Below are 19,554 nucleotides of genomic sequence, written 5' to 3'. Positions count from 1 at the left end.
TATGTGTCATGTGACATTCGGGAATGTTCAATAGTTATAGCAGAGGTAACAAATTCACACACACAGTATAAGATACAGTAAGATATTGCTGCAGCCAGAAAGCGTCAACAGAACTATTAGAGAGTCACAATGTGTCTGTTACATGGCCCAGACAATGTTTTATTTGGTAATGTACAGTAAGCCGAATGGAGCAGAAATTGAGCCATTTTGAAGATATCTATTTTTTTTTTTACTTAATATAATTTAATAAAACATTATTAAAGCAGTTGGTACGTGATATCATAGTACTTACTATGTCATTATAACTTTGGTAATATTTACTTTCATTTGGAATTTATTGCAGTGTAATTGAAACATACAACAGTAATGCAGAGAATCTCCAACTGAGTGAAAAATTCTTCAAACTTATAGCTCATTTTTTTACTGCAGTACCTATGACAGCCTAGAGGGGCGCTTTCTTTCCCTACTATTACTTGTCATTTGTATGAGATATATGCATTACCTGAAGTATAACGTTTATCCTCTATTGTCTCCTGTGTTCACATATTCTATTGATTTACTGTGTTTAATAAACATCATCTAAGTATTCTACACCTCAGTTGGCGAATACAATTTCACAGATATAAACAATAACTACATCTGATGTATTTATATTTTCTTCAGCACCTGACTGTATCCCTGACTGCTCGTGGTCAGAGTGGTTTGATGTGAGTTATCCTAAATATGAACCCAATGGAGGAGATTATGAGACCTATGAGAACATCAGTAATGATGGCCATGATGTGTGTGAGAAGCCAGAGAACATTTCCTGCAGAGCACAGAAATACCCGGATACACCACTGGAAGACCTGGGGCAGATACTGACATGTGATGTCTCCTATGGGCTCATCTGTAACAACAAAGACCAAGATGGGTTCATGCCTGTTTGTTACAACTATGAGATAACGGTGTACTGCTGTCTCCCACTACCAGATTACTGCATATCTACAACTCCTCAAACCACAACAACCACAACGCAGAGTACAACAACGTCAGTAACAACAACACCAACAAGCACTGTTACTATGATTACAACTACTCCCGAGACAACTACTCCAGAGACATCTACTCCCACCACTACAGAGACCACAACCACGACAACTGAGAGTACAACATCTGTGACTATGTCACCAACAACCACCACTACTGAGACTACAACCATTCCAGATATTACAACTACTTCAGAAACAACTCCCACCACTATAGAGACCACAAGCACCACAACTCTCAGTGCAACACCATCTGTGTCTTCCTCAACAACAAGCACCACTACTGAAACTACACCAGAAACTACAACTCCATCCACTACAAAGACCACACTTCCAACTACAAGTAAGAAAGAAACAGGGGATCAAAAGTTTTTCCTGTAAAACACAGTGATCTGCATTCTATTCTGGGAGATCAGTTTTGCAAATAACAAATCTGATCAAAAAAAAAAAGTAAATATTAAAAAATAACAAAGATAAAGAGGGGTTGTGGCAACAGTCGACAGTAAAATTAGCATAATTTTCAATTCAAAGAGTTGCGCTCAAAATTTGTATATTTTCACCCATATGTGGACAGGAAGATGTATTCCAGCAGGGAATAATAGCATATGTGTCTAGTTTATGCTAGAAACACATCACAGACACATACATCCCACTTGTACTCATATTGTAATCTTTTTATATTATATGCACTTAATGCATAAACAACTAGGTATCAATAAAACTGTTACAACATCTCTAATACAGCAGACAAATCTTCACATCTAATGTAGAAAACAAAGAAAATGTTTTACTTATAACCTGTACAATAGCATAATACATGCCAAGCAATGAACAAAGAAACAATCAGTGACGGCAAAGGGTTTGCAAATAGCCAATCACAAGTGGTTTGTCTATTTGCAAATAAAACGGCTTCACAAGGTGTATATGCTTCTATTCCCCGGTCTGCATCTACTTGTAGTTGTGCTAGTGTGCCCTTACTGTATTTGAATCCGAATATCCAGGCGCAAGCAGGTACAAGTTGCAGAATCACGTACAGTAAATCTGCACAGGTGCTTATATGTGTCCTCACTTGTCTGAGGAAGCACAGAACAAATTCACACAATTTACACTACAGATATTAGTGTAGTGCTTATTCTGCATCAGAAGCAAAGTGCAGTATGTTATGTGTCATGTGACATTCGGGAATGTTCAATAGTTATAGCAGAGGTAACAAATTCACACACACAGTATAAGATACAGTAAGATATCGCTGCAGCCAGAAAGTGTCAACAGAAGTATTAGAGAGTCACAATGTGTCTGTTGCTTTGCCCCGACAATGTTTTATTTGGTAATGTACAGTAAGCCGGATGGAGCAGAAATTGAGCCATTTTGAAGATATCTATTTTTTTTTTACTTAATATAATTTAATAAAACATTATTAAAGCAGTTGGTACGTGATATCATAGTACTTACTATGTCATTATAACTTTGGTAATATTTACTTTCATTTGGAATTTATTGCAGTGTAATTGAAACATACAACAGTAATGCAGAGAATCTCCAACTGAGTGAAAAATTCTTCAAACTTGGAGCTCTTTTTTTTACTGCAGTACCTATGATAGCCTAGAGGGGCGCTCTCTTTCCCTACTATTACTTGTCATTTGTATGAGATATATGCATTACCTGAAGTATAACGTTTATCCTCTATTGTCTCCTGTGTTCACATATTCTATTGATTTACTGTGTATAATAAACATCATCTAAGTATTCTACACCTCAGTTGGCGAATACAATTTCACAGATATAAACAATAACTACATCTGATGTATTTATATTTTCTTCAGCACCTGACTGTATCCCTGACTGCTCGTGGTCAGAGTGGTTTGATGTGAGTTATCCTAAATATGAACCCAATGGAGGAGATTATGAGACCTATGAGAACATCAGGAATGATGGCCATGATGTGTGTGAGAAGCCAGAGAACATTTCCTGCAGAGCACAGAAATACCCGGATACACCACTGGAAGACCTGGGGCAGATACTGACATGTGATGTTTCCTATGGGCTCATCTGTAACAACAAAGACCAAGATGGGTTCATGCCTGTTTGTTACAACTATGAGATAACGGTGTACTGCTGTCTCCCACTACCAGATTACTGCATATCTACAACTCCTCAAACCACAACAACCACAACGCAGAGTACAACAACGTCAGTAACAACAACACCAACAACTACTGTTACTACGATTACAACTACTCCCGAGACAACTACTCCAGAGATATCTACTCCCACCACTACAAAGACCACAACCACTACAACTGAGAGTACAACATCTGTGACTACGTCACCAACAACCACCACTACTGAGACTTCAACCATTCCAGATATTACAACTACTTCAGAAACAACTCCCACCACTACAGAGACCACAAGCACCACAACTCTCAGTGCAACACCATCTGTGTCTTCCTCAACAACAAGCACCACTACTGAAACTACACCAGAAACTACAACTCCATCCACTACAAAGACCACACTTCCAACTACAAGTAAGAAAGAAACAGGGGATCAAAAGTTTTTCCTGTAAAACACAGTGATCTGCATTCTATTCTGGGAGATCTGTTTTGCAAATAATAAATCTGATTAAAAAAAAGAAAGTATAATATTAAAAAAAACAAAGATAAAGAGGGGTTGTGGCAACAGTCGACAGTAAAATTAGCATCATTTTCAATTCAAAGAGTTGCGCTCAAAATTTGTATATTTTCACCCATATGTGGACAGGAAGGGAAATAGCATATGTGTCTAGTTTATGCTAGAAACACATCACAGACACTTACATCCCACTTGTACTCATATTGTAATCTTTTTATATTATATGCACTTAATGCATAAACAACTAGGTATCAATAAAACTGTTACAACATCTCTAATACAGCAGACAAATCTTCACATCTAATGTAGAAAACAAAGAAAATGTTTTACTTATAACCTGTACAATAGCATAATACATGCCAAGCAATGAACAAAAGAAACAATCAGTGTCGGCAAAGGGTTTGCAAATAGCCAATCACAAGTGGTTTGTCTATTTGCAAATAAAACGGCTTCACAAGGTGTATATGCTTCTATTCCCCGGTCTGCATCTACTTGTAGTTGTGCAAGTGTGCCCTTACTGTATTTGAATCCCGAATATCCAGGCGCAAGCAGGTACTAGTTGCAGAATCACGTACAGTAAATCTGCACAGGTGCTTATATGTGTCCTCACTTGTCTGAGGAAGCACAGAACAAATTCACACAATTTACACTACAGATATTAGTGTAGTGCTTATTCTGCATCAGAAGCAAAGTGTAGTATGTTATGTGTCATGTGACATTCGGGAATGTTCAATAGTTATAGCAGAGGTAACAAATTCACACACACAGTATAAGATACAGTAAGATATCGCTGCAGCCAGAAAGCGTCAACAGAAGTATTAGAGAGTCACAATGTGTCTGTTGCTTTGCCCCGACAATGTTTTATTTGGTAATGTACAGTAAGCCGGATGGAGCAGAAATTGAGCCATTTTGAAGATATCTATTTTTTTTTTTACTTAATATAATTTAATAAAACATTATTAAAGCAGTTGGTACGTGATATCATAGTACTTACTATGTCATTATAACTTTGGTAATATTTACTTTCATTTGGAATTTATTGCAATGTAATTGAAACATACAACAGTAATGCAGAGAATCTCCAACTGAGTGAAAAATTCTTCAAACTTGGAGCTCTTTTTTTTACTGCAGTACCTATGACAGCCTAGAGGGGCGCTCTCTTTCCCTACTATTACTTGTCATTTGTATGAGATATATGCATTACCTGAAGTATAACGTTTATCCTCTATTGTCTCCTGTGTTCACATATTCTATTGATTTACTGTGTATAATAAACATCATCTAAGTATTCTACACCTCAGTTGGCGAATACAATTTCACAGATATAAACAATAACTTCATCTGATGTATTTATATTTTCTTCAGCACCTGACTGTATCCCTGACTGCTCGTGGTCAGAGTGGTTTGATGTGAGTTATCCTAAATATGAACCCAATGGAGGAGATTATGAGACCTATGAGAACATCAGGAATGATGGCCATGATGTGTGTGAGAAGCCAGAGAACATTTCCTGCAGAGCACAGAAATACCCGGATACACCACTGGAAGACCTGGGGCAGATACTGACATGTGATGTTTCCTATGGGCTCATCTGTAACAACAAAGACCAAGATGGGTTCATGCCTGTTTGTTACAACTATGAGATAACGGTGTACTGCTGTCTCCCACTACCAGATTACTGCATATCTACAACTCCTCAAACCACAACAACCACAACGCAGAGTACAACAACGTCAGTAACAACAACACCAACAACTACTGTTACTACGATTACAACTACTCCCGAGACAACTACTCCAGAGATATCTACTCCCACCACTACAAAGACCACAACCACTACAACTGAGAGTACAACATCTGTGACTACGTCACCAACAACCACCACTACTGAGACTTCAACCATTCCAGATATTACAACTACTTCAGAAACAACTCCCACCACTACAGAGACCACAAGCACCACAACTCTCAGTGCAACACCATCTGTGTCTTCCTCAACAACAAGCACCACTACTGAAACTACACCAGAAACTACAACTCCATCCACTACAAAGACCACACTTCCAACTACAAGTAAGAAAGAAACAGGGGATCAAAAGTTTTTCCTGTAAAACACAGTGATCTGCATTCTATTCTGGGAGATCTGTTTTGCAAATAATAAATCTGATTAAAAAAAAGAAAGTATAATATTAAAAAAAACAAAGATAAAGAGGGGTTGTGGCAACAGTCGACAGTAAAATTAGCATCATTTTCAATTCAAAGAGTTGCGCTCAAAATTTGTATATTTTCACCCATATGTGGACAGGAAGGGAAATAGCATATGTGTCTAGTTTATGCTAGAAACACATCACAGACACTTACATCCCACTTGTACTCATATTGTAATCTTTTTATATTATATGCACTTAATGCATAAACAACTAGGTATCAATAAAACTGTTACAACATCTCTAATACAGCAGACAAATCTTCACATCTAATGTAGAAAACAAAGAAAATGTTTTACTTATAACCTGTACAATAGCATAATACATGCCAAGCAATGAACAAAAGAAACAATCAGTGTCGGCAAAGGGTTTGCAAATAGCCAATCACAAGTGGTTTGTCTATTTGCAAATAAAACGGCTTCCCAAGGTGTATATGCTTCTATTCCCCGGTCTGCATCTACTTGTAGTTGTGCTAGTGTGCCCTTACTGTATTTGAATCCCGAATATCCAGGCGCAAGCAGGTACAAGTTGCAGAATCACGTACAGTAAATCTGCACAGGTGCTTATATGTGTCCTCACTTGTCTGAGGAAGCACAGAACAAATTCACACAATTTACACTACAGATATTAGTGTAGTGCTTATTCTGCATCAGAAGCAAAGTGCAGTATGTTATGTGTCATGTGACATTCGGGAATGTTCAATAGTTATAGCAGAGGTAACAAATTCACACACACAGTATAAGATACAGTAAGATATCGCTGCAGCAAGAAAGTGCCAGTAGAATTATTAGAGAGTCACAATGTGTCTGTTGCTTTGCCCCGACAATGTTTTATTTGGTAATGTACAGTAAGCCGGATGGAGCAGAAATTGAGCCATTTTGAAGATATCTATTTTTTTTTTTACTTAATATAATTTAATAAAACAGATTATTAAAGCAGTTGGTACGTGATATCACAGTACTTACTATGTCATTATAACTTTGGTAATATTTACTTTCATTTGGAATTTATTGTAGTGTAATTGAAACATACAACAGTAATGCAGAGAATCTCCAACTGAGGAAAATATTCTTCAAACTTGGAGCTCTTTTTTTACTGCAGTACCTATTGTAATCCTGGTTAAGGGTTAAAATAAGTACTGTACTCATAAATGATTGTAATATTTATAAATGTACAATTTGTGAGGTAAAGTATATGTATATAAATGTATTTATTGTATTCATGTACATGGCCCTTCTATAATTTATGTATACAGGTACAGTATATCTATTTCATGTAGTTACATGTAAGTTTATATGGTACTTCTTTCTTTGGTGGGATGTGTCTCAACACACACACTAGAAGAAGGGTGGAGTGATTTAGCTGGGTGTGGTTTGGTTCCTATCAGAAAAAGAAGGGCAGGGACAGAGACAGAGAGGAGGAGCTGCCAGCAGACTAAGAGGGCTGGAGTTCTCACCCCCCTATGTCCCAGGTGGCAGCTGAGTGGTAGATATGCTCCTGGGCACAGGGGGTGGACTTGGAGATTGAGCCCAGCCGGAGCTGTGGAAGCAGGTTGACAGCGGTGTCCCAGTAAGTCACTCACCGTGCAGCACTTTGGTGGAGTGACCGGTAGTGTTGGTCCCAGGAGCCGGGTCAGAGGCCGAGGTCATGGGGATGGAGCAGCAGCAGTGGTCCCGATGGGGGAGCTGCATGGTGGGATCGGCGGTGAGCAGGGGCTGTGAGAGGCCGGAGTCATGGCCCATAACTGCAACTGAGTGGCTGCATTCCAGAAGGTGGGCACGTATGCTCATAAAATTGAGGCAGAGGCAGAATAGCAGCAGTAGCGGCCAGCGGAGGAGTGGAACCAAACATGAGAGGTGGCAGCTGTAGGAAGGAGGCAGGCTATTGTCGGACAAGGCTGAGGTTAATCTGTTAGTGTATTTAAGCCTCACCATATTCTCTTTAATTGGCAGCTGAGGTAGAGATGGCAACAGAGCCCCGGCAGAGAAATCTGCAGTTCCATAAAGGTGGTGGTATGAATACTAATGCTGATCAGAGAGTAGACTCCAATCTCTGCACAAACTATACATTAGTATCACAGGAGTGTAAGTGGGAAAAATAACACTAGTATTGATGGCTGACATTTGTACTACCAGCCATTGAGCTGGAAAAACTTCCCTACAATACTAGCCTTAGCAAATAACTGGGGGAGGAGGAAATGCATATATATATATATATATATATATATATATATAAATAAATATATATATATATATATATATATGCATAAGAATACATTTGAAGGTATAAGGCAAACTACCGACTCAGGAAATATTTCAAAACTCAGGAGGTGGTTTATAACTATATGCTTTTCTCTTAGAAACATTTGCAACACATGTATCAACTTTATTTATCCTTCAGCGGATATAGACAGCAGCATACAAGAAAAGTTACCGTCAAAGGATATTCCGACAACAAAACTTTTATAAACTAAAAGTTAGGAACAGCATATTATCGACAAGTGTCAAAGGGACTACAAAGCGACAGTGGTGTAAAATACTTACCCCGTATTAAACAAGTTGAGGACTTGCAATGTATCAACTACTTTATGACCACAGATGTTACAGTAAAATATGACTTGTATTACCACTATATACATCTAAGTTATTAATTTATATACAAGGATTGAATGTTACTCTGTTCAGTTAAATTTTACCACTCATATTGTAATTGGGTTATGTGATTACATAATGTCTATACAAGATGTTATTATTTGCGAATGTCAGTTGTGAGCTTAAGTAAAATTATAAACATGCAGTTTAAGCGCGAGTTTATTCTCATTTGGGTTTTCCCAAGTAGGCCCGGTCTACTACAAATACTTGGGTGGAGGCACTGAATTAATAGTAATAGGAGGTACACCACTTAACAATGAGTTTAAGGGTGGGAAAAAAAGATTACATAGGAGTTAGTAACCTGGTGTCCCTTTAGAGGGTAAAGGGGGGTTACACTATGACAGCCTAGAGGGGCGCTCTCTTTCCCTACTATTACTTGTCATTTGTATGAGATATATGCATTACCTGAAGTATAACGTTTATCCTCTATTGTCTCCTGTGTTCACATATTCTATTGGGTTACTGTGTATCATGAACATCATCTAAGTATTCTATCTCTCAGTTAGCGAATACAATTTCACAGATATAAACAATGACTACATCTGATGTATTTATATTTTCTTCAGCACCTGACTGTATCCCTGACTGCTCATGGTCAGAGTGGTTTGATGTGAGTTATCCTAAATATAAACCCAATGGAGGAGATTATGAGACCTATGAGAACATCAGGAATGCCGGCCTTGATGTGTGTGAGAAGCCAGAGAACATTTCCTGCAGAGCACAGAAATACCCGGATAGACCACTGGATGACCTGGGGCAGAAACTGACATGTGATGTCTCCTATGGGCTCATCTGTAACAACAAAGACCAAGATGGGTTCATGCCTGTGTGTTACAACTATGAGATAACGGTGTACTGCTGTCTCCCACTCCCAGCTCACTGCTTATCTACATCCCTTCAAACCACCACAACAACCACAATGCAGAGTACAACAACGTCAGTAACAACAAAACCTACTACTGTTACTACGATTACAACAACTCCTGAGATAATGACTACACCAGAGACACCTACGCCCACCACTACAGAGACCACAACCACCACTACTGAGAGTACAACATCTGTGACTACATCACCAACAACCATCACTACTGAGACTACTCCAGAAACTACAACTCCATCCACTACAAAGACCTCACCTCCAACTACAAGTAAGAAGGAAATGGGGGATCAAAAAAGTTTTTCCTGTACAACACAGTGATCCACATGTTATTCTGGTAGATCTGTATTGTAAATAACAAAACTTATTTAAAGATAAAGGGCCTGATTCAGAGATGGACGTATTTGCAGAGCCGCACACAATCGGTTTTGCAATCCTGTCCATCTCAGATGTAATCAAGATCATAACACAGTAATGCAGGGAACCTTCCATTGAGTACAATATGAGCTCACATATTTGCACAGAATTGTTCAAAGTTGTATCTTGTTTTTTTTTAACAGCATTACCTACCACAGCCTAGAGGGGAGCTCTCCATTTATGCCATCACATGTAAATTGTATTAGATATAATATCTGTATAACCTGAAGTACGGTACAGCATAATGTTTATCCTCTGTTGTCTCTTGTGTTTACCTTCTATTGTTTAATACTATAAAGATCAGCTAAGGATTCTAGACCTCACTTTATACATACAATTTCACAAATCTAACAAATACTATATCTGATGTATTTATATTTTCTTCAGCACCTGACTGTATCCCTGACTGCTCCTGGTCAGATTGGTTTGATGTGAGTTATCCTAAATATGACCCCAATGGAGGAGATTATGAGACCTATGAGAACATCAAGAATGCCGGCCATGATGTGTGTGAGAAGCCAGAGAACATTTCCTGCAGAGCACAGAAATACCCGGATTCACCACTGGAGGACTTGGGGCAGAAACTGACATGTGATGTCTCCTATGGGCTCATCTGTAACAACAAAGACCAAGATGGGTTCATGCCTGTGTGTTACAACTATGAGATTAGTGTGTACTGCTGTCTCCCACTCCCAGCTCACTGCTTATCTACAACCACTGAAACCACCACAACTGCCACAACTCAGAGTACAACAACATCAGTAACAACAACACCAACAACCACGGTTACTACAACAACAACTCCTCCAGAATCTACAACTACTCCTGAGATAACAACTACTTCAGAGTCTTCAACTCCCACCACCACACAGACCACAACCGCCACAACTGAAAGTACATCTGTGACTACATCCCCAACAACCACAACTGAGAGTACAGCATCTGTGACTACATCCCCAACAACAATCTATATTGAGTCAGAGACCACAACTCCAACAACCACGAAGACCGCAATTACAATAACTTCTGCGACCACATCTGCAACATCCGGTAAGAGTAAAAAATATATGTTCCAACACACAGGATGAAAGACAAAACTTTAAAATGGGCATTAAATTCAATTTGAAACTAAAGTATCTTAATAATTACCTAGTGCAGTATTTACTATATAACTATTATCTAAGCCCTTCACCAGTATATCTTTCTTTTCAAAATGGAATTCCAGCAACCAAAGAGCAATACTGAACAATTACCATTGTTGTATGACAATAAATGTTATTTAAAGCATACTCATACCATTAACACATTTATTAAAATTTTGTTTGATTTGTGAAAAAAAAAAGTTCATTACGATAATATGAATTTATTTTATTGTTGCTGTTACAAAGGTACAAATCGGTCAACCCACTAAATGAATGGGCCCACCAATGTACAGGCTAAAATAGGGGACTAGAATTGGTACTAGCTCTAAAATTTAGTTAATATTTGACATAAAACAGAGAAAAACAAAAATAAAACTAAAAAAGATCTGCAGCAAGCTTAAAGGGTATCTGTAATTCCCTTGTTTATAAGAAAAAGATCAAAAGACAGAAGAAAGCTGCGCTGACCAATTTCTGTATATAATGAGCCAAGATTGTGCAACAGTGCTAAAGATAAAAATCCTTTAACATTTTATTCTGGAAAAGTATCCAACATAAAATCCAACAGCATCCAAACATACAGATCACATATATAATCTTATGTTCTCACAGAGCACAATAGCAAACATTTATCTATTTATATATACAAAATGTATCAAAACAGTTTCTTCTAGTAGAGTGCAATAATCAGAATGTATCAATATGTGCACATGAGTCCAGCAGAACTCCCTGATCATTCATCAGCGGTACTAAACTTCTGATATATTTAGTGTCCATTTAAAAGTCCATAATCATTATATGATCAAGTAACAATGCTTTAGTTTATGATTTTTTTCCACAGAGGACTGCAGTAAATGTTTAAGGAAGTCCTTAAAACGTGAAAAGAACTTAATCCATATGAAAGTGCTTAGGTTAGGGCTCAGATATTATGTCCAAGAAAAATACACAGCTCCCAAACCTATAAGGAGTGATTAAAGAACACCTCAGGGTTACTCACCAGTCTCTCCCCTGTTATTGCATGTTTAGACTGGTAGTGTTGTTAAATTCAAAGTATGCAGGCCCCTGGGTAATCCAACTAATTGATCGTGCTTAGAACACCTTGCCTCTGCCGCTGAGATGCCGGGCAGAACGACTGCAAGTTACCACAATTCCAGCACTGGTTACTGTGGGCCGGGTAAAACCTTGATGCGGCTACTTCACTGCTGACCACTTCCCGGGACACTGCTACTCCGACTTTAGTGACAGCAAGTACAGCCAACAGCGGGTGGACGCGCTGGATAAAACCACAGCAAACTGATATACCTGCTGGTTATCTCCACCAGATGACAATGACTACCTGCATACTTTCAATCAATTAATTTATAGCATGTATGAATTACACAGATGCATGCACAGATCAGTGAGATCTGTGCATGTTTCTGTGTGTGTGATCTCACTGATCTGTGCATGCATCTGTGTAAGCCATACCTGCTCATGCTAAAATCGCCAGCATGAAGCCGGTCTATTATTTTGGGGATTTGAAGTTTAATTTGAAGTTTGATTTGGTGTTCCTTTTTAAATTGAATATTAGTAAATGAGGGATTTGTATGTTGGTCTATGTAAAAGTACCATTGTTTTGCCGACGTTCGATTTTGAGTGTTCAGGCTAAGGCGTTGTTGGAGGAAGTCCCTATTCTGCAGATTTCCCTGGAAGTCCCTATTTTGCAGATTAGAGCTTTATTGGTGGTAGTGGCTTTTGTGGGATCATGTCACACAATAACAACAATTAGTTAGTGCTATGAGTGCCGGTGCTTAGCTCACTTTTAGAAGTGTAAGCCACACTTTTTAAAAAATCTTTTCACAGACAGAAAAAGTAACTACACCTGAGGTAAAGGTCGGTGTTAGTAGGGATTGAAGTTTGGTTAAGAGTTTTACCTGAAATGGGAGCAAAGAAGAGCTAGTAAGGGATAAAGAAGGGCTAGTGCTGAGAGAGTGACATAGGGAGGGTGGAATGTACTCAGCATTGCATCCGTGATGCTGTACATCCCGCCACTTATCAGATACATACTGGCATTAATTATGCCGGTATGTACCTAGAAATACAATTAAAATCCCAAAGGACAACTCTCTTGATAATAATTGTCCCTTGTGATAGACTCAGATAGATGGACTTCCAGGTTTAATACTGTGGTAACACCACGTTGCGTGCCACGTGGATCCCTCCCAGAAGAAACCTGATAAGAAGCCTATAGACCTTTATTGGAGATGACGTTACCCACTGGGTATAGCTTGGTACATATGGGAAATGCAGTCATACCCACGAAAATGGCATTTTCACGGGTTTGACTGCATTTCTGCCCAAAGTACATCCCACCCTTAATGCTGATATAGCAAACAGTGTCCAATCAGTGCTTATATATGTTTATTAAATGCTTCTGTCACACATAAATTATATTTAAGCTTTGAATGTACAGTAAGAATGAAACTACCTGTCAGACTTGTTTTCATTTACATAAACAATACTCATTTTTTCCCCCATGCAGATCATGTTAGTATTCATACACCTCCAACAACGAGTGAGACAACTATAACTCCACAAGCTGTAGGTAATTATATTAGATGACAGATGTAAGAGATGAAGAGATATTCTACCATATATATTCAGGAAGGATAAAACAATGTTAATGTGCATCTTTTGGGCCGTCCTTCTAAGGACCAAAATATGCTAATCATGGGCTAAATGTAATTAGGTGTTCCTCCTAATCTTTTCATCTGACGCCTAAAATAGGAATTTGGAGCATTGTTAAAATTGATAACAGTCTTATTAAATAAAATAAATAAATTCATTTGTGTCAAAAAGAAGATTGTCGGACTAAACTAACCATAATATAGAGTATTTGTGTTATTATTTAAGCCAGCATTTAGCTTATCAGAGTATGTTTGTCAGAGTCATCTCATCTTCTCATTGCTTTTAACAGAGCAATCTACTACAGAACCAACGCCACCATCTACTATTTCAACAACAAGGAAGACACTGCCAACAACTAGTTCTGTCACCACAACACCTTTAACAACCATCACAACTGAGACTGCCATCTCGTCATCTACAATGTGTGTTTGTGTGCACAATGGCAAACCGTTTCCACCAGGTAATCTAGCCAATATCACAGTACAGCATCCCTGTTGTCTCTATTATATACAGTATAGTAAAACTAAGTAACAAGTAATCTGGAAAGGTCTGTAAATTAGCAACAACAGTTATGTCACGGGACTGACCCTATTCAGATATACAAAATGGCACACTTCAACAGTGATAAAGACATGCGAGATGTAACAGGTATATAATATTAACATTATAAGACTGAAAGCGTCTACATCAGAGAGGGTACATGGTTATCAAAACCTGTAGTGACAGTGTTTGCCTGAAAAAATTATGTTTGGAAATTTCAATTATAAAGGATTTTATTTTATTCTTACATTTCCCTTGTCTGCAATCTGAATATAACAAGCACATAGGTAACTGTGGTGATCATCAAACACACAGTGCTATAGTACATCCATCAATAAGATACTCAATAAATATGTACTGTCTGATAACATAGGGACTGATTCAATATTGAAAGCAAGTCTCCATAATTAAACCCGTATTATGTGCCCAGAGAAATATGAGGGTATTTACATATATGCTGTTGTGTGCATCTACCCAATAATACTGCCCCTTTCCTTACAATTGGAACCATAGCTCTCATAATTATCAGTGAGCACTTGCACCCTTCCCTATCGCTTGTGCAAGAGATGTTGCTGACTTCATCCCTATCAGCTCTGCATTGCACACAATTCTGCTGACACTCCCTCCACCAGCCCACACTGAATTTATCCTACATGTAAACGAACTGTTAACATCCAATTCCGCCACTTCAGCTTCAAGTGGAGATGTGACTGAGGGGTGTATTATATCAAAAAGCCAGTAGATGAATCTACTGTACATAATATCCTATTGCCATATCAGTTACCTGTATTACATTAAACTATTGCTGCAAAGTATGAGTCCGCAATAATGCATGGCTGTCAGCAAATGAGCACAGGTCAACACTGTCTTCCCTCTAGGTATCGTAACTAAAGTCCTGCATGGTATTATGTGGGGAATTTGGAATGTCTATTTTGGGACATGGTCATTCCATTCAAAGTATTTAGGATTTACTGTATACTTATTGAAGAATTAGCCATTGCATTACATAATTGTTAGATACATTCCCAAAGATTAGTCAAGACTGATCTATAAAGACTTAATAATGCAGTTTCATATAAAATGTGGGGACAATATAGGACCAAAGTATTTACTGTTAATATGTTTGTTTTCACCCTCAGGTGAAATAATAACTAGTGGTGTAGTCAATGACACATGGTGCTACAAAGTCATTTGTAGCATTGAGTGCAAAATACAAGTGCACCAGTGGTCTTGTCCTAAACCTCCAACTACGACTCCAACAACAGCAACAATTTCAGAACCAACCACAACAACAACACCAGGGACCACTACAACTCCAGAAGTCACAACAACACCAGGGACCACTACAACTCCAGAAGGCACAACAACACCAGGAACCACTACAACTCCAGAAGTCACAACAACCCCTGGGACCACTACAACTGCAGTAGTCACAACAACCCCAGGGACCACTACAACTCCAGAAGTCACAACAACACCAGGAACCACTACAACTCCAGAAGTCACAACAACACCAGGAACCACTACAACTCCAGAAGTCACAACAACCCCAGGAACCACTACAACTCCAGAAGTCACAACAACCCCAGGACCAGGAACCACTACAACTACAGAGGCCACAACAACCCCAGGACCAGGAACCAGTACAACTACAGAGGTCACAGCAACCGCAGGGACCACTACAACTCCAGAAGTCACAACAACAACAGGAACCACTACAACTACAGAAGTCACAACAACACCAGGAACCACTACAACTCCAGAAGTCACAACAACCCCAGGAACCACTACAACTACAGAAGGCACAACAACCCCTGGAACCACTACAACTCCAGAAGTCACAACAACATCAGTAACCACTACAACTCCAGAAGTCACAACAACCCCAGGAACCACTACAACTCCAGAAGTAATAACAACCCCAGGAACCCCTACAACTACAGAAGCCATAACAACACCTGGGACCACTACAACTCCAGAAGTCACAACAACCCCTGGGACGACTACAACTACAGAAGTCACAACAACCCCAGGAACCACTACAACTCCAGAAGTCACAACAACTCCTGGGGCCACTACAACTCCAGTAGTCACAACAACCCCTGGGACCACTACAACTCCAGAAGTCACAACAACTCCTGGGACCACTACAACTACAGAAGTCACAACAACACCAGGATCCACTACAACTCCAGAACTCACAACAACCCCAGGAACCACTACAACTACAGAAGTCACAACAACCCCTGGGACCACTACAACTCCAGAAGTCACAACAACATCAGTAACCACTACAACTCCAGAAGTCACAACAACCCCAGGAACCACTACAACTCCAGAAGTAATAACAACCCCAGGAACCACTACAACTACAGAAGCCACAACAACACCTGGGACCACTACAACTCCAGAAGTCACAACAACCCCTGGGACAACTACAACTACAGAAGTCACAACAACCCCAGGAACCACTACAACTCCAGAAGTCACAACAACTCCTGGGGCCACTACAACTCCAGTAGTCACAACAACCCCTGGGACCACTACAACTCCAGAAGTCACAACAACTCCTGGGACCACCACAACTACAGAAGTCACAACAACACCAGGATCCACTACAACTCCAGAACTCACAACAACCCCAGGAACCACTACAACTACAGTAGTCACAACAACCCCTGGGACCACTACAACTCCCGAAGTCACAACAACTCCTGGGGCCACTACAACTACAGAAGTCACAACAACACCTGGGACCACTACAACTCCAGAAGTCACAACAACTTCTGGGACCACTACAACTACAGAAGTCACAACAACACCTGGGACCACTACAACTCCAGAAGTCACAACAACTTCTGGGACCACTACAACTACAGAAGTCACAACAACACCAGGATCCACTACAACTCCAGAACTCACAACAACCCCAGGAACCACTACAACTCCAGAAGTCACAACAACCCCAGGAACCACTACAACTCCAGAAGTCACAACAACTCCTGGGACCACTACAACTACAGAAGTCACAACAACACCTGGGACCACTACAACTCCAGAAGTCACAACAACTTCTGGGACCACTACAACTACAGAAGTCACAACAACACCTGGGACCACTACAACTCCAGAAGTCACAACAACTTCTGGGACCACTACAACTCCAGAAGTCACAACAACACCTGGGACCACTACAACTCCAGAAGTCACAACAACTTCTGGGACCACTACAACTACAGAAGTCACAACAACACCTGGGACCACTACAACTCCAGAAGTCACAACAACTTCTGGGACCACTACAACTCCAGAAGTCACAACAACCCCAGGAACCATTACAACTCCAGAAGTCACAACAACATCAGGAACCACTACAACTCCAGAAGTCACAACAACCCCAAGAACCACTACAACTCCAGAAATCCAAACAAGTAGTATTCAAACTTCAGAAAGTACTACAGCGCGTTCTACTAGCTCGCCAACACAGACTACCACTACAAAGGAATCCACAACACATAGTACCACAACTTCAACATCATTGGCTTCTTCCACCATTCAGAAGCCTGGTTGTCCATTTGAACCTAATCGTGAGGTAAGTTAACTGTTCCTTGCATGTAACTTGAATACTACAGTACTAGCAAGTTTTAACATAGTTTTTCTTAGGTTTTGATATGTTTAAATGTATCATTGCCAGATTACTTGAATTACAGGATTAATAGCCTTATGTTACATTGGTGATAGCGGTGACAATGTGTGGCGTGATGTCGCCTACTTAGGACATACAAAAACTTTAATTCGGTGAACAGAATTTGATGACTGAAGGTTTTACTTTGGAGAATAAGCAAATATATGGGACTCAGGGTCTAATTTAGAGGTTGTGAATAGAGGCCCTGATTCAGAGCCGGACGCTCTGACAGAGCGCTCGCTCTGAATCAGGGCCGTCCCTGCTCCTTTTTGGAGCGGCCTCCTGGCCGCTTGCATAGCTGTGGGTGACCATCCACAGTTATAGCGAGCGGCCAAAATGATGGTCGCGATGGTCAAGACCATCACAACCATCGGGTTTGCCACGAGACCCTTGCGGTAGGGTCTCGCTGCCGCAAGCCCTGGAGTGCTTTTGGCTCTATCAGAGCCAAAAGCACTCTCACTGACATCACTAGTGATGTCAGTGGGGCCGGCCCCAGACGGTAGGCGTTCCCATTGGAACGCCTCCTTCTAGGCAGGCACGCCCACCAAAGGGGGCGTGCTGTCAATCACCATCGACAGCACACCCCCTTTGGTGCGAGACCCATAACGACGGCTTGGCCGTCATTATTCGGGTCTCGCGCATGTGCACTTGGGCAACATCGACCCGCTTGCGAGCGCTCAGCGCTCGCGAGCGGGTCTGAATTAGGGTTAGATACAGCAAGTACTGTAACTGTATATCTATACAAACTATGTGCAAATACATAAATTTTTTTTGCATGTGCGATAAATACCTGCTGCTTTTGCATGTAGCCCACAAATGCTGGACAGCTTTATTTTTACACTGCAATTTAGATGTCCGTTTGGACACACCCCTTCCAAATCTAAAGGCCCCCATGTACGGGATGATAAAGCAGATGATCCGACTGATTGGTGTGATTTGCCTACTATATTGCACCGTGTATAGCCCTGATGTCGGGCCGAATGCGCTCCCGTGGGGTCGTACATCGCACCCCCTGATCTTTCTGCAGGACCAATCGATCAGGGGATGCAATGTGCGATCACATAGTTTGCTATGCGGGTGAGGGAGATGGGAGCCGGCATATTGAGCGGTCTGCCACCCGATCGCACCGTGTGCGCGGACCGCCCGATATGTGGGACGACGGATCCCCTGTCGCCTCGCATGGTGCCTTAAATCTCCCTGCACATTTTACATCTGCCCCCCCTGCAGTGCAGCATAGTTTTACCCAGTGGTCAAAGTGGGAATTTTGAAGTGGTGGTATGGAGATACAGAATGTTTGCGCGCTGAAGGCATGCAAAAAAAAGGGTGTGGCTATGCATCACGAGGGGTGTGGCTACATGTCATGAGGGATGTGGCCACTCAAAACGGGGGAGTGTCATGCATCCATCTCTCATTCCTATCTTTCATCTCTCACCTTTTGCACCTCTCACTCATCTCAAACACATAGGCCCCCACCGCAGAAAATAAATAAATCACTATCTGTGCATGAAATAAAAACTACACACATTGGCACTTATAGGGAAACACAAAACACATAGGCCCCCGCCACAGAAAATAAATAAATCACTATTATTGCATGAAACAAAAACACACATTGGCACCCATATTGAAAAACCAAACACATCAGCCCCCACAGGAAATAAATAAATCGCATTACCGTTGTATGGAAGAAAAAAAACAGTACCCAT

At 40.3% G+C, this 19,554-nt stretch overlaps 1 protein-coding gene across 1 annotated transcript in view; it reads left to right on the top strand.

The window, feature by feature from the left end:
* Window positions 1-19,554, top strand: part of MUC2 (mucin 2, oligomeric mucus/gel-forming) — a 139,562-nt gene that overhangs the window by 78,669 nt on the left and 41,339 nt on the right. Inside the window, exons 37-44 of the mRNA XM_088471030.1 lie at window positions 664-1,371; window positions 2,852-3,559; window positions 5,028-5,735; window positions 9,087-9,671; window positions 10,205-10,867; window positions 13,478-13,540; window positions 13,913-14,083; window positions 15,303-17,755. Of these exons, the coding sequence (XP_088327156.1) occupies window positions 664-1,371; window positions 2,852-3,559; window positions 5,028-5,735; window positions 9,087-9,671; window positions 10,205-10,867; window positions 13,478-13,540; window positions 13,913-14,083; window positions 15,303-17,755 (6,059 nt within the window). The remainder of the gene's footprint in view (window positions 1-663; window positions 1,372-2,851; window positions 3,560-5,027; window positions 5,736-9,086; window positions 9,672-10,204; window positions 10,868-13,477; window positions 13,541-13,912; window positions 14,084-15,302; window positions 17,756-19,554) is intronic.

Source organism: Taudactylus pleione, unplaced genomic scaffold, assembly GCF_031769625.1.
Source record: "Taudactylus pleione unplaced genomic scaffold, aTauple2 ptg000109l, whole genome shotgun sequence".
Lineage (NCBI taxonomy): Eukaryota > Metazoa > Chordata > Amphibia > Anura > Myobatrachidae > Taudactylus > Taudactylus pleione.
The sequence above is the reverse complement of the archived record's forward strand: the minus strand, read 5'-3'. Positions and strand labels throughout refer to the sequence as shown.